The sequence below is a fragment of the Salmo salar genome, chromosome ssa02 (assembly GCF_905237065.1).
Source record: "Salmo salar chromosome ssa02, Ssal_v3.1, whole genome shotgun sequence".
NCBI classification, from domain to species: domain Eukaryota; kingdom Metazoa; phylum Chordata; class Actinopteri; order Salmoniformes; family Salmonidae; genus Salmo; species Salmo salar.
Window position 1 is genome coordinate 81,497,176 of NC_059443.1, and position 25,312 is coordinate 81,522,487.

Below are 25,312 nucleotides of genomic sequence, written 5' to 3' on the forward strand. Positions count from 1 at the left end.
GTCGCAAGGGAACTTTTATTTATTTATTTTATTTCACCTTTATTTAACCCGGGTAGCAAAGATTATAGCAAACACCACTGAAACGGAATTGGTGCTCGCTAGCTTTGCAAATTCAGCTATTGCTGGAAGCCAGCCAATATGAAACAAACTATTAAAATTACAAAAGGTTGCAGCATATGTTGTGTAAATGGTGAACTCATACAGCTATCAACTCTTGTCATTTTAATCCGTTTCACATTTGCTAGCTACCTTTTAGATCGAAGCCCAAATAGAATGATAAAAGATAAGATGATAGAAGCCCATCTCCTACTGTAAATAACCTACACACTGTGTGTGCGTGTAGCCAGCCAGCCAGGTAGAAAAATGGCAGAAAAATAAAAGACGGACATCAGAGTATTTTTCAGTACACCAAAACGCATAGTAAAAACCTAGTAGCCTAATATCTCAAAGACTAGTTGATAAAATGTTCATAAGAAAGAAATGAAATTCTAATGGAAATGTTTCACAATGATGTCATTAGGCAGAGCAGGCAACAGATGGCACACAGACAGCAGAGTTGGGGACAGATATGCAGGGACAGACTGGCAGAGACAGGGAGTCTCAGGTAAGTTTGTTGAGTCTTTGTTTGGCAACATTATGAAAGGTTCTCAATTTCTTTGACTTCTAAAATAGGAACATAATTGGAAAATGCCATGGATACCCCCACTCTCAACTTAAACTGGTGACTGAACAAAGATTTGTTAAAGGCAATGGTATTGCTGTTGTGATTAGTTGTGTAGTTTTGGGTACCGGTAGTTAGGAGTACGGCAAACACCTTATTTCTTTGGTTCCTCAATATACATTTACCATATTACAATGTAGGCTATGTGTTACAGCACTACTTTTGGTGTCCCCCCCAGGAATTGCTCTTGAGAAAATTTCATGTAATTGTCCCCTCCAAAGTTGATATCAGATTTTCGCCCCTGTACACAGTACAGTGAGGTGTGGTGTACCCAGTACAGTGAGGTGTGTTTTGTACCAACTACAATGAGGTGTGTTTTGTACCCAGTACAGTGAGGTGTGGTGTACCCAGTACAGTGAGGTGTGGTGTACCCAGTACAGTTAGGTGTGTCGTACCCAGTACAGTGAGGTGTGGTGTACCCAGTACAGTGAGGTGTGTCGTACCCAGTACAGTGAGGTGTGGTGTACCCAGTACAGTTAGGTGTGTCGTACCCAGTACAGTGAGGTGTGTTTTGTACCCAGTACAGTGAGGTGTGTCGTACCCAGTACAGTGAGGTGTGGTGTACCCAGTACAGTGAGGTGTGTCGTACCCAGTACAGTGAGGTGTGGTGTAACCGGTACAGTGAGGTGTGTCGTACCCGGTACAGTGAGGTGTGTTGTACCCAGTAAAGTGAGGTGTGTTGTACCCAGTACAGTGAGGTGTGTTGTACCCAGTACAGTTAGGTGTGTCGTACCCAGTACAGTGAGGTGTGTCGTACCCAGTACAGTGAGGTGTGTTGTACCCAGTACAGTGAGGTGTGTTGTACCCAGTACAGTGAGGTGTGTTGTACCCAGTACAGTGAGGTGTGTTGTACCCAGTACAGTGAGGTGTGTTGTACCCAGTACAGTTAGGTGTGTCGTACCCAGTACAGTTAGGTGTGTCGTACCCAGTACAGTGAGGTGTGTTGTACCCAGTACAGTGAGGTGTGTTGTACCCAGTAAAGTGAGGTGTGTTGTACCCAGTACAGTTAGGTGTGTTGTACCCAGTAAAGTGAGGTGTGTTGTACCCAGTACAGTGAGGTGTGTTGTACCCAGTACAGTGAGGTGTGTTGTACCCAGTAAAGTTAGGTGTGTTGTACCCAGTAAAGTTAGTTGTGTCGTACCCAGGACAGTGAGATGGGCCCGGGCCTCGGTGGGTCTGGTGGTGGAGTTAAGAAGCGACGCCTCACACACGTACACGCCCCCGTCTGAGAGGGATGGGCTAGAGAGGGTCAGGCGACGCCCAAACACGCCCACTCCACTGGCCAGTCGACGCCCATTACGTTTCCACGACAACACCAGCCTCTCCACCGGCCTGGGGAGAAAACAACAAATTAACCAATCAATCTATTAATTACTCATCTAGCAAATCAATCAACCAATTAAACAATCAATCAATCACATTATCAATCTATTTATTAATCAATCAGTCAATCAGTAAATCAATGAATGAAAGTGGAACAGCTTCCAGTCTTCATAGAGGTTAATGCGGTTACACAACTACTGTACTACTGAACTACTGAACTGCTGTACTGTACTACTGAACTACTGTACTGCACTACTGTATTGTACTACTGAACTACTGTACTGCTGAACTACTGTACTGTACTGCTGAACTACTGTACTGCTGAACTACTGTACTGTACTGCTGAACTACTGTACTGTACTGCTGAACTACTGTACTGCTGAACTACTGTACTGTACTGTACTGTACTGCTGAACTACTGAACTGCTGAACTACTGTACTGCTGAATTACTGTACTGCTGAATTACTGTACTGCTGTACTGTACTACTGTACTGCTGAACTACTGTACTGTACTGCTGAACTACTGTACTGCTGAACTACTGTACTACTGAACTACTGTACTGCTGAACTACTGTACTGCTGAACTACTGTACTGCTGTACTGTACTACTGTACTGCTGAACTACTGTACTGCTGTACTGTACTGATGAACTACTGTACTACTGTACTGCTGTACTGTACTACTGTATTGTACTACTGAACTACTGTACTGCTGAACTACTGTACTGTACTGTAGAACTACTGTACTGCTGAACTACTGTACTGTACTGCTGAACTACTGTACTGTACTGTACTGCTGAACTACTGTACTACTGAACTACTGTACTGCTGAACTACTGTACTGCTGAACTACTGTACTGTACTACTGAACTACTGTACTGCTGAATTACTGTACTACTGTACTACTGTACTGTACTGTACTGCTGAACTACTGTACTGCTGAACTACTGTACTGCTGTACTGTACTACTGAACTACTGTACTGCTGAACTACTGTACTGCTGTACTGTACTACTGTACTGCTGAACTACTGTACTGCTCTACTGTACTACTGTACTGATGAACTACTGTACTACTGTACTGCTGAACTACCGTACTGCTGAACTACTGAACTACTGTACTGCTGAACTACTGTACTACTGAACTACTGTACTGCTGAACTACTGAACTGCTGAACTACTGTACTGCTGAACTGCTGAACTACTGTACTGCTGAACTACTGTACTACTGTACTACTGAACTACTGAACTACTGAACTGTCTACTAGAAGGGGGTATTGGCACCATGAGACAAAACAACATCAAGACAACATTTCTGATGTCTACACCATCTAAAACACTTTATTACTGTGGAGGGGTGCGTGTGTGTGTGTGTGTGTGTGTGTGTGTGTGTGTGTGTGTGTGTGTGTGTGTGTGTGTGTGTGTGTGTGTGTGTGTGTGTGTGTGTGTGAGAGAGAGAGTGAGTGTGTGTGTGTTAGACAGAGGTGCTGAGGCAGGGTGAAAGACAGACTGACTGCTCTAATCAACACTTTCTAAACTGGTCTTGGAGGGGAGAGAGAGAGAGGGGGAGGGGATGGAGGATAGGAGGGGAGGAGGGGAGGGAGACAGAGAGAGGAGGGGAAGGAGGATAGGAGGAGGGGAGGAGAGAGGGGGGAAGGAGGATAGGAGAGGAGGGGAGGGAGAGAGAGGGAGAGGAGGAAAGGAGGATGGGAGGGGAGGGGAAGGAGAGAGAGAGATTAGGAGTGCTAAAGAGAGAGGGAGGTTAAAGGAGAGGGAGAGTTGAGTCCAACTTCTTCCTGTCATTTGAGGTTTAAAGCCTCACTGACAGGGTGAGGCCAGGTCTGTTGTGTGCGTGTGTGTGTGTGTGTGTGTGTGTGTGTGTGTGTGTGTGTGTGTGTGTGTGTGTGTGTGTGTGTGTTACCTGGCGTTGGCAATACACTCCAGTGTAGTTTCCCTCCCTGCCACGACAGACATATTCTTCGGACCAATCACAATGACCGGAGCCACGGGGACAACCAGAGCATCAGGGTCTGAGAGAGAGAGAAAAAGGGAGGAGAGGGAGAGAAAGGGGGAGGGAGAGAGAAAGGGGGGAGGGAGCGAGAAAGGGAGGGAGGGAGGGAGAGAAAGAGGGGGTAGAGGGAGGGAGGGAGGGAGGGAGGGAGGGAGGGAGGGAGGGAGGGAGGGAGGGAGGGAGGGAGGGAGAAAGAGGGGGGAGAGAGAGAGAGAAAGAGGTGGGAGAGGGAGTGAGAGAAAGAGAGAGAGGGTGAGAGAGGGTGAGAGAGAAAGGAGGGAGAGTGAGAGAGAGAGAACGAAGGAGGGAAAGAAGAGAGAAGGAGGGGGGAGAGAGAGAGAAAGAGAGGGGGAGAGAAAGAAAGAGAAATTTCAACTCAACACATATCTAAAAACAAATATCTGAATGAAGAGCGAGAGAGCGAGTGTGTGTGTGTGTGTGTGTGTGTGTGTGTGTGTGTGTGTGTGTGTGTGATTGATAGTTGACTAAGACAGTAGAGGACGGTAGTGATTGATTCATCACAGACAGATGTAGATTGCCTAACAACTCTACCTCTCTGTCTCTCTCATCATTTTGTTCATCCATAAGGTATGTATGTTTCTGTTCTTCCTAGCGTTCTTCTTTCTCTTCTATGTCTGTGAACTTAGTTCACTCAGCGTCTCTCTCTCTCTCTAGTCTCTGCAACAGCTGAATCATTTGAACTAGACTACATGACAGAAAGACTGGGAGTGTACACCACTGGTCAAAAGTTTTACAACACCTACTAATTCAAGGGTTTTTCTTTATTTTTTTCTATTATCTACATTGTAGATCTTAAAATGTTCCGTATTGACTGACATTCATGTCTTGATGGACTGTTGTTTCTCTTTGCTTATTTGAGATGTTCTTGCCATAATATGGACTTGGTCTTTTACCAAATAGGGCTATCTTCTGTATACTCACCCTACCTTGTCACAACACAACTGATTGGCTCAAATGCATTAAGAATGAAAGAAATTCCACAAATTAACTTTTAATAAGACACACCTGTTAATTTAAATGCATTCCAGGTGACCACATCATGAAGCTGGTTGAGAGAATGCCAAGAGTGTGAAAAGCTGTCATCAAGACCAAGGTTGGCTGTTTAACACAAGGTTACTACATGATTCCATATGTGATATTTCATAGTTTTGATGTCTTCATTATTATTCTACAATGTAGAAAATAGTAAAAAGAAAAGAAAAACCTTTGAATGAGAAGGAGATCTAAAACCTTTGACCGGTAGTGTATGTGTCTACGGTGTGAGAGAAAGAGCATGGGAAGTGCGCATGTGTGTGTCCGTGTGTCTGGTAACTGGTAGAGGACCTGGGGACTAGTAACAACCAGCTAGTAGACCATGTCTGGTAACTGGTAGAGGACCTGGGGACTAGTAACAACCAGCTGGTAGACCATATCTGGTAACTGGTAGAGGACCTGGGGACTAGTAACAACCAGCTGGTAGACCATGTCTGGTAACTGGTAGAGGACCTGGGTACCAGTAACAACCAGCTAGTAGACCATGTCTGGTAACTGGTAGAGGACCTGGGGACTAGTAACAACCAGCTGGTAGACCATGTCTGGTAACTGGTAGAGGACCTGGGGACTCGTAACAACCAGCTGGTTGACCATGTCTGGTAACTGGTAGAGGACCTGGGGACTAGTAACAACCAGCTAGTAGACCATGTCTGGTAACTGGTAGAGGACCTGGGGACTAGTAACAACCAGCTGGTAGACCATGTCTGGTAACTGGTGTTGGACCTGGGGACTAGTAACAACCAGCTGGTAGACCATGTCTGGTAACTGGTAGAGGACCTGGGTACTAGTAACAACCAGCTGGTAGGCCATGTCTGGTAACTGGTAGAGGACCTTGGGACTAGTAACAACCAGCTGGTAGACCATGTCTGGTAACTGGTAGAGGACCTGGGGACTAGTAACAACCAGCTGGTAGACCATGTCTGGTAACTGGTAGAGGACCTGGGGACTAGTAACAACCAGCTAGTAGACCATGTCTGGTAACTGGTAGAGGACCTGGGTACTAGTAACAACCAGCTGGTAGACCATGTCTGGTAACTGGTAGAGGACCTGGGGACTAGTAACAACCAGCTAGTAGACCATGTCTGGTAACTGGTAGAGGACCTGGGGACTAGTAACAACCAGCTGGTAGACCATGTCTGGTAACTGGTAGAGGACCTGGGGACTAGTAACAACCAGCTAGTAGACCATGTCTGGTAACTGGTAGAGGACCTGGGGACTAGTAACAACCAGCTAGTTGACCATGTCTGGTAACTGGTAGAGGACCTGGGGACTAGTAACAACCAGCTGGTAGACCATGTCTGGTAACTGGTAGAGGACCTGGGGACTAGTAACAACCAGCTAGTTGACCATGTCTGGTAACTGGTAGAGGACCTGGGGACTAGTAACAACCAGCTGGTAGACCATGTCTGGTAACTGGTAGAGGACCTGGGGACTAGTAACAACCAGCTAGTAGACCATGTCTGGTAACTGGTAGAGGACCTGGGGACTAGTAACAACCAGCTAGTAGACCATGTCTGGTAACTGGTAGAGGACCTGGGGACTAGTAACAACCAGCTAGTTGACCATGTCTGGTAACTGGTAGAGGACCTGGGGACTAGTAACAGCCAGCTAGTTGACCATGTCTGGTAACTGGTAGAGGACCTGGGGACTAGTAACAACCAGCTGGTAGACCATGTCTGGTAACTGGTAGAGGACCTGGGTACCAGTAACAACCAGCTAGTTGACCATGTCTGGTAACTGGTAGAGGACCTGGGGACTAGTAACAACCAGCTAGTTGACCATGTCTGGTAACTGGTAGAGGACCTGGGGACTAGTAACAACCAGCTGGTAGACCATGTCTGGTAACTGGTAGAGGACCTGGGGACTAGTAACAACCAGCTAGTTGACCATGTCTGGTAACTGGTAGAGGACCTGGGGACTAGTAACAACCAGCTAGTTGACCATGTCTGGTAACTGGTAGAGGACCTGGGGACTAGTAACAACCAGCTGGTTGACCATGTCTGGTAACTGGTAGAGGACCTGGGGACTAGTAACAGCCAGCTAGTTGACCATGTCTGGTAACTGGTAGAGGACCTGGGGACTAGTAACAGCCAGCTAGTAGACCATGTCTGGTTACTGGTAGAGGACCTGGGGACTAGTAACAACCAGCTGGTAGACCATGTCTGGTAACTGGTAGAGGACCTGGAGACTAGTAACAACCAGCTAGTAGACCATGTCTGGTAACTGGTAGAGGACCTGGGTACTAGTAACAACCAGCTAGTTGACCATGTCTGGTAACTGGTAGAGGTAGAGGTGAGCAGGCTACAGAAGTAAAGAGGGCTGTACTTTAAACACACACACGCTCCACATGTACACAATACACACATCCACTCCAATTTAAACAATCAACTTTGGAGAGGTTGGTTGCTTTTCAGCGTGTGTGTATCCTGCCGTGTGTGTGAGCTTGTGTGTGTATTGCTGTGGCAGCATAAGGACTCCCTGTGGAGATTATACAATGAAACTCCTCAAAATCAAATCATTCTATTGGATTAAATACCAGGAAAAGGAGAGGGGAGGGATGGAGGGAGGGTTGATGCATAAATGAATGAGGCCTGAGTACGGAAGGCTTTCATTGGTTCCCTGAGCTAATGTCTATAAGGCTATAAATCAACAGGCTAACACAGTCTAGTATCAGACAGGAAACACAGGTTCTTTCATTGGTTCCCTGAGCTAATGTCTATAAGGCTATAAATCAACAGGCTAACACAGTCTAGTATCAGACAGGAAACACAGGTTCTTTCATTGGTTCCCTGAGCTAATGTCTATAAGGCTATAAATCAACAGGCTAACACAGTCTAGTATCAGACAGGAGAGGTTCAAACCCACTACTGGACATCATGGGCTGACCCTAAAACAGAGTCATCCTAAATTACAACTAGGGGAAGATTAAATAAACAGTATTGGTACGGTTTGAGAGAGTGAGAGAGGGGGGGAGAGAGGGGAGGGGGAGGGGAAGATAGAGGGAGGGTTGACAGAGCTGGCAGGTAGTCCTATCTCAGATTAGACGGTAATCTCTCTCCGAATGGATTTTCTCAGATTACAACTTGTTGTTTCTCCTATTAAATGGACCCTGGACAGGACATCAGGGTGTGTAATCCCTCCAGCTCAACATATATATGTGTGTGTGTTAATCCATTCAGACAAATCCCTGTAGGGTCCTAGAGAGCAGGGAGACATGGCACAGGGTGTGTGATGTTAGCAGAATGTGTATTAATAGAGTTGTCACATACATATCATCAGTTTGACACTCACATAACACACAGGAGAGAGAGAAACAGAGAATACCTGACCACTGTGGCTGACCCACATTTAAGGAAAGAGCTTTGACTATGTACAGACTCAGTGAGCAAAGCTTTGCTACTGAGAAAGGCCGCCGTAGGCAGACCTGGCTCTCAAGAGAATACAGGCTATGTGCACACTGCCCACACAATGAGGTGGAAACTGAGCTGCACTTCCTAACCTCCTGCCAAATGTATGACCATATTAGAGACACATATTTCCCCTTAGATTACAAAGACCAACAAAGAATTCGAAAACAAATCCAATTTTTATAACCTCCCATATCTATTGGGAAATACCACAGTGTGCTATCACAGCAGCAAGATTTGTGACCTGTTGCCACAAGAAAAGGGCAACCAGTGAAGAACAAACACCATTGTAAATACAACCCATATTTATGTGCTTTGGAAAGTATTCAGACCCCTTGACTTTTTCCACATTTTGTTACGTTACAGCCTTATTCTAAAATGTATTGAACCATTTATTTGTCTCATCAATCTACACACAATACCCCATAATGATAAAGTGAAAACAGGTCTTTATACATTTTTGAAAATGTATTAAAAATAAAAACACAGAAATACATTATTTACATAAGTATTCAGACCCTTTGCTATGAGAATCGAAATTGAGCTCAGGCGCATCCTGTTTCCATTGATAATCCTTGAGATGTTTCTGCAACTTGATTGGAGTCCACCTGTGGCAAATTTAATTGATTGGACATGATTTGGAAAGGCACATACCTGTCTATATATGGTCCCACAGTTGACAGTACATTTCAAAGCAAAAACAAAGCAATGGGGTCGAAGGAATTGTCCGTAGAGCTCCGAGACAGGATTGTGTCGAGGCACAGATCTGGGGAAGAGTACCAAAACATTTCTGTAGAATTAAAGGTCCCCAAAAACACAGTGGGCTCCATCATTCTTAAATGGAAGAAGTTTGGAACCACCAAGAATCTTCCTAGAGCTGGCCGCCTGGCCAAACTGAGCAACCCGATGGTCACTCTGACAGAGCTCCAGAGTTCCTCTGTGGAGATGGGAGAAACTTTTAGAAGGACAACCATCTCTGCACTACTCCACCAATCAGGCATTTATGGTAGAGTGGACAGACGGAAGCCACCTCAGGAAAGGGCACATGACAGCCCACTTGGAGTTTGCCAAAAGGCACCTAAAGGACTCTCAGACCATGAGAAACAAGATTCTCTGGTCTGGTGAAACCAAGATTGAACTCTTTGGCCTGAATGCCAAGTGTCAGGTCTGGAGGAAACCTTGCACCATCCCTACGGTGAAGCAAGGTGGTGGACGCAACATGCTGTGGGGATGTTTTTCAGCAGCAGGAACTGGGAAACAAGTCAGGGTTGAGGCAAAAATAAATGGAGCGAAGTACAGAGAGATCCTTGATGAAAACCTGCTCCAGAGCGCTCAGGACCTCAGACTGGGTCGAAGGTTCACCTTCCAACAGGACAATGACCCTAAGCACACAGCCAAGACAAGCAGAAGTGGCTTTGGGACAAATCTCTGAATGTCCTTGAGTGGCCCAGCCAGAGCCCGGACTTGAACCCGATCGAACATCTCTGGAGAGACCTGAAAATAGCTCTGCAGCAACGCTCCCCATCCAACCTGACAGAGCTTGAGAGGATCTGCACAGAGAAGAATGGGAGAAACTCCCCAAATACAGGTGTGCCAAGCTTGTAGCGACATACCCAAGAAGACTCATGGCTGTAATCGCTGTCAAAGGTGCTTCAACAAAGTACTGAGTAAAGAGTCTGAAAACTTATGTAAATGTGTTTGAACACTGAGTTAGAGAGGAGAACACTGAGTTAGAGAGGAGAACACTGAGAGAAGAACACTGAGTTAGAGAGGAGAACACAGAGTTAGAGAGGAGAACACAGAGTTAGAGAGGAGAGCACAGAGTTAGAGGAGAACACTGAGAGGAGAACACAGTTAGAGAGGAGAACACAGAGTTAGAGAGAACACTGAGAGGAGAACACTGAGTTAGAGAGGAGAACACTGAGTTAGAGAGGAGAAGACTGAGTTAGAGAGGAGAACACTGAGTTAGAGAGGAGAACACTGAGTTAGAGAGGAGAACACTGAGTTAGAGAGGAGAACACTGAGTTAGAGAGGAGAAGACTGAGTTAGAGAGGAGAAGACTGAGTTAGAGAGGAGAACACTGAGTTAGAGAGGAGAACACTGAGTTAGAGAGGAGAAGAATGAGTTAGAGAGGAGAAGACTGAGTTAGAGAGGAGAAGACTGAGTTAGAGAGGAGAACACTGAATGTGTGAGGTTGAACCATTAGAAAAGGGGGAGAGAAACTTTTGCTGAGTGAGAGAGAAAGGAGGGAGCGGGACACTTAACATAGCTTTATGATACAAGTCTATGGCCTTCAGTTGGGAGAGAGAGAGAAAGAGAGAGGAGGGGGAGAGAGCAACGGAACGAGGCATTGATGGATAGTGAGATAAAAGAGAGAAAGAGCTGGTTGTCCTAACCTGAGATACACGGTTCCTCACTGACAGAAGCAGAGAGGGAGGGGGATTGGAGGATGAAGGGGGAGAGAAAGGGGGAGGGGAAGGGGGGAGAAGGAGAGGGAATTTTACTTCAGCTTGTCTACATATATACTGTATATTGGAAGACTTCAACACATTGGCATAAAACACACAGACCTGAATGGTGGCAACTGTGTTTTACAAAGCTTTGAAAGTAAAAAAAAAACATCGTCATTGTATAAAGTATATTCCTCACACCAAAAAATAACTAAAGTATGCAAACTTAAATGAGAGGGGGAGGTGGCGAGAGAGAAAGACAGAGAGAGAGAGAGCGAGCGAGAGACAGAGACAGAGAGAAAGGGAGGGCGAGCGAGAGAGACAGAGAGAGAGACAGAGAGAGACAGAGAGACAGACAGAGAGAGACAGAGAGAGACAGAGAGAGAGACAGAGAGAGAGACAGAGAGAGACAGAGAGAGAGAGAGACAGAGAGAGACTCAGAGAGAGAGAGAGACAGAGAGAGAGAGAGAGCCGGAGAGAGCCAGAGAGAGACAGAGAGAGAGAGACAGAGAGAGACAGAGAGAGAGAGAGACAGAGAGAGACTCAGAGAGAGAGAGAGACAGAGAGAGAGAGAGAGCCGGAGAGAGCCAGAGAGAGACAGAGAGAGAGACAGAGAGAGATACAGAGAGAGATACAGAGAGAGAGAGACAGAGAGAGACAGAGAAAGAGAGAGACAGAGACAGACAGAGAGAGAAAGATAGTTAGTGCTATCAGCAATTCCAGAGTCTGAGGTTGTTTGTAGCTCATACATCACCTGTCAGAGAGAACACAAACCATCAACTGATTAAATACTACACCTCCTCTCAATCTCGCTCTCATTCTCCTCACTCACTAAAATACACCTCCCTCCCTCCATCCTTGTCCTATTCATTGTTGTTTTTGCAGGTTCAATGAGTTTCTATTTTGCCTGAAAAGTTAAAGGATTTTCTTCAAAGACAGTCATCATACTGCTGCTGTTGAGAATAAATCAGAGAACACTATAGTTACTATACTGACTATACTGCCAATAGAGACTATAGAGACTACAGTGACTATACTGCCAATAGAGACTATAGAGACTACAGTGACTATACTGCCAATAGAGACTATAGAGACTACAGTGACTATACAAACTATACTGACTATATAGACTACAGTGACTATACAAACTATACTGACTATATAGACTACAGTGACTATACAAACTATACTGACTATATAGACTACAGTGACTATACTGACTATATAGACTACAGTGACTATACAAACTATACTGACTATATAGACTACAGTGACTATACTGACTATATAGACTACAGTGACTATACAAACTATTCTGACTATATAGACTACAGTGACTATACTGACTATATAGACTACAGTGACTATACCAACAATACTGACTATATAGACTACAGTGACTATACTGACTATATAGACTACAGTGACTATACAAACTATACTGACTATATAGACTACAGTGACTATACAAACTATACTGACTATATAGACCACAGTGACTATACTGACTATATAGACTACAGTGACTATACCAACAATACTGACTATATAGACTACAGTGACTATACAAACTATACTGACTATACCAACTATACTGACTATATAGACTACAGTGACTATACCAACTATACTGACTATATAGACTACAGTGACTATACAAACTATACTGACTATATAGACTACAGTGACTATACTGACTATATAGACTACAGTGACTATACTGACTATATAGACTACAGTGACTATACAAACTATACTGACTATATAGACTACAGTGACTATACTGACTATATAGACTACAGTGACTATACCAACAATACTGACTATATAGACTACAGTGACTATACTGACTATATAGACTACAGTGACTATACAAACTATACTGACTATATAGACTACAGTGACTATACAAACTATACTGACTATATAGACTACAGTGACTATACTGACTATATAGACTACAGTGACTATACCAACAATACTGACTATATAGACTACAGTGACTATACCAACTATACTGACTATATAGACTACAGTGACTGTACCAACTATACTGACTATAGAGACTACAGTGACTATACCAACTATACTGACAACAGTGAATATAGTGACTATACCAACTATACTGAGCCCCTGCCTGTTCACCTCGCTATCATCCAGAAGGCGAGGTCAGTACAGGTGCATCAAAGCTGGGACCGAGAGACCGAGAGTTGGGTGTGCTATTTACAGATTGGCTGTGTACAGGTACAGCGATCAATAAGCTGCTCGGACAGCTGAAGCTTAAAGTTAGAGAGGAAGATATAAGACTCCAGCTTCAGTAATTTTTGCAATTCGTTCCAGTCATTGACAGCAGAGAACTGGAAGGAAAGGCGGCCAAAGTGTCCACGGTCCCGACCAGTGAAATATACCTGCTGGAGCGCGTGCTACAGGTGGGTGCTGCTATGGTGACCAGTGAGCTGAGATAAGGCGGGGCTTTACCTAGCAAAGACTTATAGATGACCTGGAGCCAGTGGGTTTGGCGACAAATATGTAGTGAGGGCCAGCCAACGAGAGCATACAGGTCGCAGTGGTGGGTGGTATATAGGGCTTTGGTGACAAAACGGATAGCACTGTGATAGACTACGTCCAATTTGCTGAATAGAGTGTTGGAGGCTATTTTGTAAATGACATCGCCAAAGTCAAGGATTGGTAGGATAGTCAGTTTTACGAGGGTATGTTTGGCAGCATGTTTGAAGGAGGCTTTGTTGCGAAATAGGAAGCTGATTCTAGATTGGAGATGCTTAATGTAAGTCTGGAAGGAGAGTTTACAGTCTCACCAGACACCTAGGTATTTGTAGTTGTCCACATATTCTAAGGCAGAACCGTCCAGAGTAGTGATGCTAGTCGGGCAGGCGGGTGCGGGCAACAATCGGTTGAAGAGCATGCATTTACTTTTACTTGCATTTAAAAGCAGTTGGAGGCCACGGAAGGAGTGTTGTATGGCATTGAAGCTCGTTTGGAGGTTTGTTAACCTCTCTGGGAAATGTGGGACGCTAGCATCCCATCAGCGGGACACACTATTCAACAGCCAGTGAAATAGCAGGGCGCCAAATTCAAAACAACAAAAATCTCATAATTCAAATTTCTCAAACATACAACTATTTTACACCATTTTAAAGATGAACTTCCCGTTAATCCAACCACATTGTCCGATTTCAAAAAGGCTTTACGGCGAAAGCATAGCATTAGATTATGTTAGGACAGCCCCCAGACAAGAAAAACCACACAGCCATTTTCCAAGCAAGGAGACGTGTCACAAAAACCAGCTAAAATGAATCACTAACCTTTGATGATCTTCATCAGATGGCACTCATAGGACTTCATGTTACACAATACATGTATGTTTTGCTCGATAAAGTTCATATTTATATAAAAAAAAAACATTTTACATTGCCGTGTAATGTTCAGAAATGTTTTGCCTCCCAAAACTTCCACTGAATGAGCACATACATTTACAGAAATACTCATCATCAACGTTGATAAAATATTCAACTGTTATTCAAAGAATTATAGATACACTTCTCCTTAATGCAACCGCTGTGTCAGATTTCAAAATAACTTTACAGCGAAAGCAAACTTTGCAATAATCTGAGTACAGCGCTCAGAGACTAAACCAAACCCGCCATTTTGTGGAGTCAACAAAACTCAGAAGTAACATTATAAATATTCACTTACCTTTGATGATCTTCGTCGGAATGCGCTCACAGGAATCCCAGTTCCCCAATAAATGTCCATTTGTTTTGATAAAATCCATATATATGTCCAAATACCTCCTTTTTGTTCGCGCGTTCCGTCGAGTACTCCAAATCCACTGTGCTTGCGCAGTTAAATTCAGACGAAAAGTACAAAAAGTTATATTACAGTTCGTAGAAACATGTCAAACGATGTATAGAATCAATCTTTAGGATGTTTTTATCATAAATCTTCCATAATATTCCAATCGGATGATTCCTTTGTCTTCAAAAAAGAAAAGGAACACAACTAACTCTCACGGGAACGCGCGCCACTGAGCTCATGTCATTTTCTCAGTCATCTGATTCCAAGACCTCTTATTCTCTCCCAATTCACAGTAGAAACATGAAACAACGTTCTAAAGACTGTTGACATCTAGTGGAAGCCTTAGGAATTGCAAAATGAACCCTAAGTCACTGTATACTGGATAGGGAATCACTTGAAAAACTACAAACCTCAGATTTCCACAGTTCCTGGTTGGATTTCTCTCAGGTTTTTGCCTGCCATATGAGTTATGTTATATTCACAGACATAATTCAAACAGTTTTAGAAACTTCAGAGTGTTTTCTATCCAAATCTACTAATAATATGCATATCCTACCTTCTGGGCCCTAGTGGCAGGCAGTTTAATTTGGGCACGTCATTCATCTGAATTTCCGAATACTGCCCCCTGTCACTAAAAAGTTAACACAGTGCCCAAAGAAGGGCCAGATGTATACAGAATGGTGTCGTCTGCGTAGAGGTGGATCAGAGAGTCACCAGCAGCAAGAGCGACATCATTGATATATACAGAGAAAAGAGTCAGCCCGAGAATTAAACCCTGTGGCACCCCCATAGAGACTGCCAGAGGTCCGGACAACAGACACACTGAACTCTATCTGAGAAGTAATTGGTGAACCAGGCGAGGCAGTCATTTGAGAAACCAAGGCTACTGAGTCTGCAGATAAGAATGCGGTGATTGACAGAGTCAAAAGCCTTGGCCAGGTCGATGAAGACGACTGCACAGTACTGTCTTTTATCGATGGCGGTTATGATATCGTTTAGGACCTTGAGTGTGGCTGAGGGACACCCATGACCAGCTCGGAAACCAGATTGCATAGTGGGGAAGGTACAGTGGGATTTGAAATGGTCGGTGATCTGTTTGTTAACTTGGCTTTCGAAGATAGAAAGGCAGGGTAGGATGGATATAGGTCTAAAACAGTTTGGGTCTAGAGTGTCTTCCCCTTTAAAGAGCTGGATGACCGCGGCAGCTTTCCAATCTTTGGGGATCTCAGACGATACGAAAGAGAGGTTGAACAGGCTAGTAATAGGGGTTGCAACAATTTCGGCGGATAATTTTAGAAAGAGAGGGTCCAGATTGTCTAGCCCAGCTGATTTGTAGGGGTCCAGATTTTGCAGCTCTTTCAGAACATCAGCTATCTGGATTTGGCTGATGGAGAAATGGGGAGGCTTGGGCAAGTTGCTGTGGGGGGTGCAGGGCTGTTTACCAGGGTAGGGGTAGCCAGGTGGAAAGCATGGCCAGCCGTAGAAAAATGTTTATTGAAATTATCGATTATCTTAGATTTATCGGTGGTGACAGTGTTTCCTAGCCTCAGTGCAGTGGGCAGCTGGGAGGAGGTGCTCTTATTCTCCATGGACTTTACAGTGTCCCACTATACTGACTATAGTGATTATACTGATGATAGTGACTATACTGATTATACTGATTATACTGACTATAGTGATTATACTGACGATAGTGACTATAGTGATTATACTGACTATAGTGATTATACTGACGATAGTGACTATAGTGATAATCCTGATTATGGTGACGGTGATGATTATACTGACGATAGTGACTATAGTGATTATACTGACGATAGTGATTATACTGACGATAGTGACTATAGTGATTATACTGACGATAGTGACTATAGTGATTATCCTGACTATGGTGTCTGTAATGATTATACTGACGAAAGTGACTATAGTGTGTGGCGGATTAATCAGAATTAGTTGGGTAACATACATAATTAAGATGTTTTATTTGTATAATATGCTTATGTGAGATACTTGTCATTAGGATGGTGTGCCCTTTGGACTCTGGTGTTGACAGTTGTACTTTTCCCTTAGCTAGGGCTCAGTCACTTGGGGCCCAGAGAGGGGAGAAGTCAGAATGAAACATTGTCTTCATATGTGAATGTGTCTTTACCTATTCTTAAACCATGTGAAGGGATGGCGTGATTAATGGGGAACCAATTACTTGTTTCCACAATGTCTGTGCGCAAGTCACTCCCTCCTTTTCTATGTTGTGAGGAGATATATGGCAGTGTCTGGGACCATTGTATGTCCTCTCTCTAGATCTTGCACTTATCCTGGGATAGTGTATGACCTAGAGGCTCATTCCCCTCAGTGAGCTTGTCCAGGAGTGGGGTCAAGAGGGGGTTTGCTTGAGATGGGAGTATTTAGAGTTGACAATTGATATATGCCATTGGATGAGTTGGTGTTTTTGTACTATGAAGTACCAGGAACGAGATTAGACACCTCATCAAGGGGACCAAACGGAATGATAATTTATAGCGAATGCTATCTGGCTGTGGATACTCCTCTCTCAAGTAACAGTCTTTCTTTGTGAACCGTTCCTAACTATCTGTGGTTTGTCATGTCAAAGGGGGGTGGAACTTTGCTATAAAGATCTCAGTAGCCATTGTGTTGACACTCTCAATGGTTCATTAGAAATGGTGAATCGTTGAAAGTGAAGTGCTAATGCAAAGCTCTTAATTAAAGATGTAGTTTAAGTATAACTCTGACTGGTGTGTGAAGTTTGTCTCTCCTCCTTTGGTAATAAAAAATAAAGAAAAACCCTTGAATGAGTAGGTGTGCTCAAACTTTTGACTGGTACTGTATATTCACTAACTCTACTCACTATACTAATATACTAACTAACTCTACTGACTATACTAATATACTAACTAACTCTACTGACTATACTGACTATACTAATTAACTAACTAACTGTACTGACTATACTAACTAACTGTACTGACTATACTGACAATACTAATATACTAACTAACTCTACTCGCTATACTGACTATACTACTATACTAACTAACTCTACTCGCTATACTGACTATACTAATATACTAACTCAACTGCCTCCAATACAATCCTCATTCGTAGTACTTCACCCTCCAGTCTCTCGCTTTTTCCTTCTATCTAATTAGAAAGTGTGTGTGTGTCAGAAGTGAATCTGTGTCAGGCCCTTAATTTAGATGCTGACGTGTCACATCAGCTTCAACACAGGATCGAGCCCACGCACGCACGCACACACACACACACACGCACACACACACAGAATTAGTGATAAAGGAATAGCAGTTGGAGGGCAGAACAACTGACGTCATGAAAGATTCAGAAAGACAGGAGGAGAGGAAAGACAAGAAAGGAGAGGAAGAGAATGAGAGAGAGAGGAGGAAGAGAAGGAGAGAGAGGAGGAAGAGAAGGAGAGAGAAAGGAGGAAGAGAAGGAGAGAGAAAGGAGGAAGAGAAGGAGAGAGAAAGGAGGAAGAGAAGGAGAGAGAGGAGGAAGAGAATGAGAGAGAGAGGAGGAAGAGAATGAGAGAGAGAGGAGGAAGAGAGAGGAGGAAGAGCAGAAGAGAGGGAGGAGGAAGGGAATTCCAACTGTGTTGTACTGAACTTGCAAGTTGGCAAGCACACACACACACAAGTTGGCGAGCACACACACACACACACACACACACACATACACATTGGAGAGCACACATGCACACACACTTACATTAACATAGAGTCAGATCGTGTATTCTCCGGATGTTGGTAGTTATGATGCAGGGGAGGGGATTGGGGGTAGGTTAGTACAAACACACACACACACACACGTTATAAACTTTGTTTCGGAGCATGTATTGTGTGGTTATTCAATTGTTCTGTCAGACTGAATCAGCTTCAGTCTAAAAACAGACAAACAACAGAACGCATAAATGGATTATAGAGAGAGACAAGTGAGAGAGAGAGAAGAGAGAGAAGAGAGGAGAGAGAGGAGAGAGAGAAAGAAAAGAGATAGATGATGGAGTGAGCAAGGCAGACAGAGAAGAGAGAGGAGAGAGAAGAGAGCGAAAGAGAAAGGATAGAAAGATAGATAGATAGATAGATAGATAGATAGATAGATAGATAGATAGATAGATAGATGTGAGCGAGCGAGGCAGACAGAGAAGAGAGAGAGAGAACTAGTGCAGAACTAACTAGCATGTAATAAATACATCTATGGAGATGAGAGATCCCAGTAAAACCCCTCAACTCTAAAAATAACAACAACAACAATATGAAAGAAAATGACTCCATCTAGCAGCACCTATCAGAGTCAGGAATCATCAATCCACACAAGCAACTATTAAGTCAAATCCAGTAGTATTGAAGAGGAGACAGTGAGTTCTGGGCCCGTACTTTCCTTGTCCATCAAATCCAGTAGCATTGAAGAGGAGACAGTGAGTTCTGGGCCCGTACTTTCCTTGTCCATCAAATCCAGTAGCATTGAAGAGGAGACAGTGAGTTCTGGGCCCGTACATTCCTTGTCCATCAAATCCAGTAGCATTGAAGAGGAGACAGTGAGTTCTGGGCCCGTACATTCCTTGTCCATCAAATCCAGTAGTATTGAAGAGGAGACAGTGAGTTCTGGGCCCGTACTTTCCTTGTCCATCAAATCCAGTAGCATTGAAGAGGAGTCAGTGAGTTCTGGGCCCGTACTCTCCTTGTCCATCAAATCCAGTAGTATTGAAGAGGAGACAGTGAGTTCTGGGCCTGTATTCTTCTTGTCCCCTCAACAAAGATTTTAACCATTTCTACTGTCTGTTCCAGTTAGTGTTGCAAGGCCATTTGTTTGTGTAAACCGCAGCAGAACTACAGCAGACCAAAGCTACAGCCCATTGTGTGTTTCTGAGGTCCTGGACTGTAATGTGTATTTATGTATCCTGCTGCCTGGAGGATACTACCAACAACACGGTCACTTTGTCCCCTCCATGTGTTTGTTTGTGTGTGTGTGTCCTTCGCCTCATGTTTTGTCAGACAGTCGCTGTGCTAGGTTTTCGATGTGTGTGTGTGTGTGTGTATTTGTGTTGGGTTTGGAGAAGGTTAATCAAGGTTGTTTTTAGTATGTCCAGCACGTCTCACTCTGGTGACATCACAGCTGACCCCTAACCCCTGACTGGTTGTGACCTCAGTAGTGTGTTTTAGGGTGACTCTCCATCCTGTAACCCCACCCTGACCTCTGACCTCTAACCAACTGGAACCCCTGTCTTGTGACCCAAACAGAACTTCATTAACTCTCTTTAACTCCCTCATCCCATCCCTCCCTCCCTCTCTCTAACTCCCCCCTCTCTAACTTCCTCTCTCCATCCTCTCCTCCTCCCTTCCCTCTCTCTAACTCCTTCCTCCCCCTTCCCTCCCTCTCTCTAACTCCCTCTCTTCATCCTCTCCTCCTCCCTTTCCTCTCTCTAACTCCCTCCTCCCCTCCCTCTCTCTAACTCCCTCCTCCCCCCTCTCTCTAATTTCCTCTCTCCATCCTCTCCTCCTCCGTTCCCTCTCTCTCTCTAACTCCCTCTCTCCATCCTCTCCCCCTTCCCTTCCCTCTCTCTAACTCCCTCCTCCCCCCTTCCCTTCCCTCCCTCTCTCTAACTCCCTCCTCCCCCCTGCCCTCCCTCTCTCTAACTTCCTCTCTCCATCCTCTCCTCCTCCCTTCCCTCTCTCTAACTCCCTCCTCCTCCTTCCCTCCCTCTCTCTAACTCCCTCTCTCCATCCTCTCCCCCTTCCCTTCCCTCTCTCTAACTCCCTCCTCCTCCTTCCCTCCCTCTCTCTAACTCCCTCTCTCCATCCTCTCCCCCTTCCCTTCCCTCTCTCTAACTCCCTCCTCCCCCCTTCCCTTCCCTTCCCTCCCTCTCTCTAACTCCCTCCTCTCCCCTTCCCTCCCTCTCTCTAACTCCCTCCTCCCTCCCTCCCCTCCCTCTCCCTCCTCCCTCCTCCCTCCTCCCCTCCCTCTCTCTAACTCCCTCCTCCCCCCTGCCCTCCCTCTCTCTAACTTCCTCTCTCGATCCTCTCCTCCTCCCCCTTCCCTCCCTCTCTCTAACTCCCTCTCTCCATTCTCTCCTCCTCCCTTTCCTCTCTCTAACTCCCTCCCTCTCTCCTCTCCTCCCACTCTCTAACTCCCTCCTCCCCCCCTTCCCTCCCTCTCTCTAACTCCTTCTTTTCATCCTCTCCTCCTCCCTTTCCTCTCTCTAATTCCCTCCTCCCTCCTCCCCTCCCTCTCTCTAACTCCCTCCTCCCTCCTCCCCTCCCTCTCTCTTCATCCTTCTTTAAATCTTCAACACGAGCTCCAAAGAAAATGCCATCCCTCTGCGTAACTGCAGCAACAGAGACAGGACGTTGCTGGGCGTGTTAATTAAAGCGGGGCGGGGCTGTATCTGGTGCTGTCTGTAGAGTATCAGCTGTGTGGCCATTGTAATTACAGCATATTTTGACTTGTGTTAGCTGTCAGTCATACTGAGCAAGAGGAAACCCAAAACTTACCTCCACAGTTCAGTCTAGGAATTCATTCGTAGATTTGAGTTCAATTTAGGCCACAGGGTTATGAACCTTACGCATTCATTCCAAGTGTTTAAAGAGCCGTGTTGGGGACGCTACTCTGAAAATATAGTTTACCAAGCTACCAATTATTTTACACTTGAAGAAGTTAAGCTTCACTAAAGCCTTAAGAAAAATATAGTTTACTGAACTAAAGTTACTGGGAAAAACAATTGTTCAGTAATTTCAAAATATTTCTTGAAAGAATACAATATTTAAATCTGAAATGTTTCCATCCAAAGTTTGCGTTTAAAGTCACGCTATTTATATAATACAATAACAATATGTACATAATAACCATCATATCTTAGTTAACTTGGATTCACATGATGTCCCCAGTCCACCTGGCCGTGCTGCTGCTCCAGTTTCAACTGTTCTGCCTGCGGCTATGGAACCCTGACCTGTTCACCGGACGTGCTTGTTGCACCCTCGACAACTACTATGATTATTATTATTTGACCATGCTGGTCATTTATGAACATTTTAACATTTTAACATCTTGACTATGTTCTGTTATAATATCCACCCTGCACAGCCAGAAGAGGACTGGCCACCCCTCATAGCCTGGTTCCTCTCTAGGTTTCTTCCTAGGTTTTTGGCCTTTCTAGGGAGTTTTTCCTAGGGAGTTTTTCCTAGCCACCGTGCTTCTTTCACATGCTTTGCTTGCTGTTTGGGGTTTTAGGCTGGGTTTCTGTACAGCACTTTGAGAATATCAGCTGATGTACGAAGGGCTATATAAAAATAAATTTGATTTGAAATTTGATATGTTGATCGGTCCTCCCACTACAACTTGGGAACCCACGCAGTTTATTAGGCTACAGATGAAATAAGTTATGAACTTCACAGGGTGATGAAACTGCACGTGATGAGCTTGATGCTCCTTTCCAATACATTTTGATGGTCTTATTCTGGTGACATGATGATCGATGCTTGGTTGTCATTTTACAAATAAAATAATATCTCTCTTATCCATAATAATCTCATTATGTAGGTAGCCTATCAGCACTGTAATGTGAGCTGCTGGCTAGAACCCATATGACCAGACCAGACTAGTTACATTGTCTATTTAACACAACATGACCAGACCAGACTAGTTACATTGTCTGTTTAACACAACATGACCAGACCAGACTAGTTACATTGTCTATTTAACACAACATGACCAGACCAGACTAGTTACATTGTCTATTTAACACAACATGACCAGACCAGACTAGTTACATTGTCTGTTTAACACAACATGACCAGACCAGACTAGTTACATTGTCTATTTAACACAACATGACCAGACCAGACTAGTTACATTGTCTATTTAACACAACAGTTTGTGTGACAGAACTATCAGTAGAGGTGATGTCGCCACGGAAACACATTGACCTTTAGATTTTTATTTGGTACATGAAAACTTAAGCGAAAAAGTATATTTTGTTTGCACTACATCATCACACACTGATTGTTTTATCAGCAACGAGTCAGTTTGGTGGAAACACACCACCGCACCACATATTTTCTTTATGCATATTTTTGGAATATTCTCATGAAAATCTGTCGCCAATTGGACGGAAACTTAGCTAGTGATGTCTTATTCCATCCTACAGGTTAAATCTAATGACTACAAATCTAATGACTACAAATCCAATGACTACAAATCTAATGACTACAAATCTAATGACTACAAATCCAATGACTACAAATCCAATGACTACAAATCCAATGACTACAAATCCAATGACTACAAATCCAATGACTACAAATCCAATGACTACAAATCCAATGACTACAAATCTAATGACTACAAATCTAATGACTACAAAGTGCAAGAACAGATCACTCTGTCGTCAGATGTTAACGCAATATGTGATTTAGCCTATTAAAAAACACACAAAAAGTGTTTCAAGTGTGAATTTGGAAGGTTTGAAGCCTAAAAAAGAAAGGAAATGATTGCATTTTATTTTTTGCATCATAAAAAAAGCTAGTGTGTCGTTCCAGTAGTTAGCTTCACCGCTACATAGCATCTAGTTGAACTTCCACCAAGCTGCTGCAACATTGTATTAAATGACTAGTTAAACTACATGTAGTTCACTACTCCCCAACACTATTAAGGAGATGAACTGCTTCTTTTGTACACTTTGAGCCAGTAGTTCTGAAAGTAGTGCTCAGTGGCCAAAAGTGGTCTCCGAAAATGGCATACTAAGTCACATATGTGCTATGTGTGCATCTTGCTAGCTGTCACTCAAATGGCGGAGGGCTGAATCTCATTGACTAGAACTGAAATATGCTACGGGGCTTCAGTAAAAACAGGCGCTTTCAAACTAGTGATTTCATGGCTAACCGAGGGAAGATAGTAATTCTGCTCATAGATTACACACGTATGGACTACACATGGACACATTCAGCCCAAAGCGGGAGGTTTACAAAATACTAGTCGCCAAAGTTCCGCAGCATGTCTTTAAGGGTTAAGGTTTGGGGTTAAACAGAGAGCACTGGGATTGAACCTGCCATCCTTGCCAGCATACTAGATGGTAATAGGTGCTCATTGCCCCTAGTGGACAAAAAAAAGGACACAATTTGCCATCATTTCAAATATGCAGAATTATGCCGTAATCCACTAGTCTGTCCGGTAAATCCCTCCCCTCCCTCTCTCTCCATCCCTTCTTAAATCTCTCCCTCGCTCCTTCCCTCTCTCTATATTCATCCCTCATGAAATCTCTCCCTTTCCCTCCCTCTCTCCATCCCTTCTTAAATCTCTCCCTTGCTCCTTTCCTCTCTCTATATTCATCCCTCATTAAATCTCTCCCTAATTCCCTCCCTCTCTCTCCCTCCTCCCCTCCCACCCTCTCTCCCTCCTTCCCTCCCTCTCTCTCCCTCCTACCCTCCCTCTCTCTCACCCTCCCTACTATACCTTCAGTCACTAAAGACAGTGTTCTAGTCAAGGGCCTTCATTTATGCAACTTGTGATTTAGTGAATACCAACTACCGGTATGATAAGGGAGTTTTCACAATTGGATGTAGGAGAGATTTAGTAACCAGTTCCTGAGCTGTTTTACACCCTGATTCCATCCAACACAGAGATATAAAACCAGTCCAATACAGAGCGATATATAAACCAGTCCAATACAGAGATATATAAACCAGTCCAACACAGAGAGTATATAAACCAGTCCAATACAGAGAGATATATAAACCAGTCCAATACAGAGAGATGTATAAACCAGTCCAACACAGAGAGATATATAAACCAGTCCAACACAGAGAGATGTATAAACCAGTCCAATACAGAGATATATATAAACCAGTCCAATACAGAGAGATATATAAACCAGTCCAATACAGAGATATATAAACCAGTCCAATACAGAGATATATAAACCAGTCCAATACAGAGAGATATATAAACCAGTCCAATACAGAGAGATATATAAACCAGTCCAACACAGAGAGATATATAAACCAGTCCAACACAGAGAGATATATAAACCAGTCCAATACAGAGAGATATATAAACCAGTCCAACACAGAGAGATATATAAACCAGTCCAACACAGAGAGATATATAAACCAGTCCAATACAGAGAGATATATAAACCAGTCCAATACAGAGAGATATATAAACCAGTCCAACACAGAGAGATATATGAACCAGTCCAACACAGAGATATATAAACCAGCCCAATACAGAGAGATATATAAACCAGTCCAATACAGAGATATATAAACCAGTCCAATACAGAGAGATATATGAACCAGTCCAACACAGAGATATATAAACCAGCCCAATACAGAGAGATATATAAACCAGTCCAATACAGAGATATATAAACCAGTCCAATACAGAGAGATATATAAACCAGTCCAATACACAGAGATATATAAACCAGTCCAACACAGAGAGATATATAAACCAGTCCAATACAGAGAGATATATAAACCAGTCCAATACAGAGATATATAAACCAGTCCA

At 43.8% G+C, this 25,312-nt stretch overlaps 1 protein-coding gene across 2 annotated transcripts in view; it reads right to left on the reverse strand.

Moving 5' to 3' along the window:
- The window catches only part of LOC106594732 (protein sidekick-1), a 438,074-nt gene that overhangs the window by 157,540 nt on the left and 255,222 nt on the right, over nt 1-25,312 (reverse strand). For both annotated transcript variants that reach the window (XM_045713026.1, XM_045713027.1), the window contains exons 6-7: nt 3,964-4,072; nt 1,863-2,053 (exon numbers count right to left, since the gene is read on the reverse strand). In XM_045713026.1, coding sequence (XP_045568982.1) covers nt 1,863-2,053; nt 3,964-4,072 — 300 coding nt within the window. The remainder of the gene's footprint in view (nt 1-1,862; nt 2,054-3,963; nt 4,073-25,312) is intronic.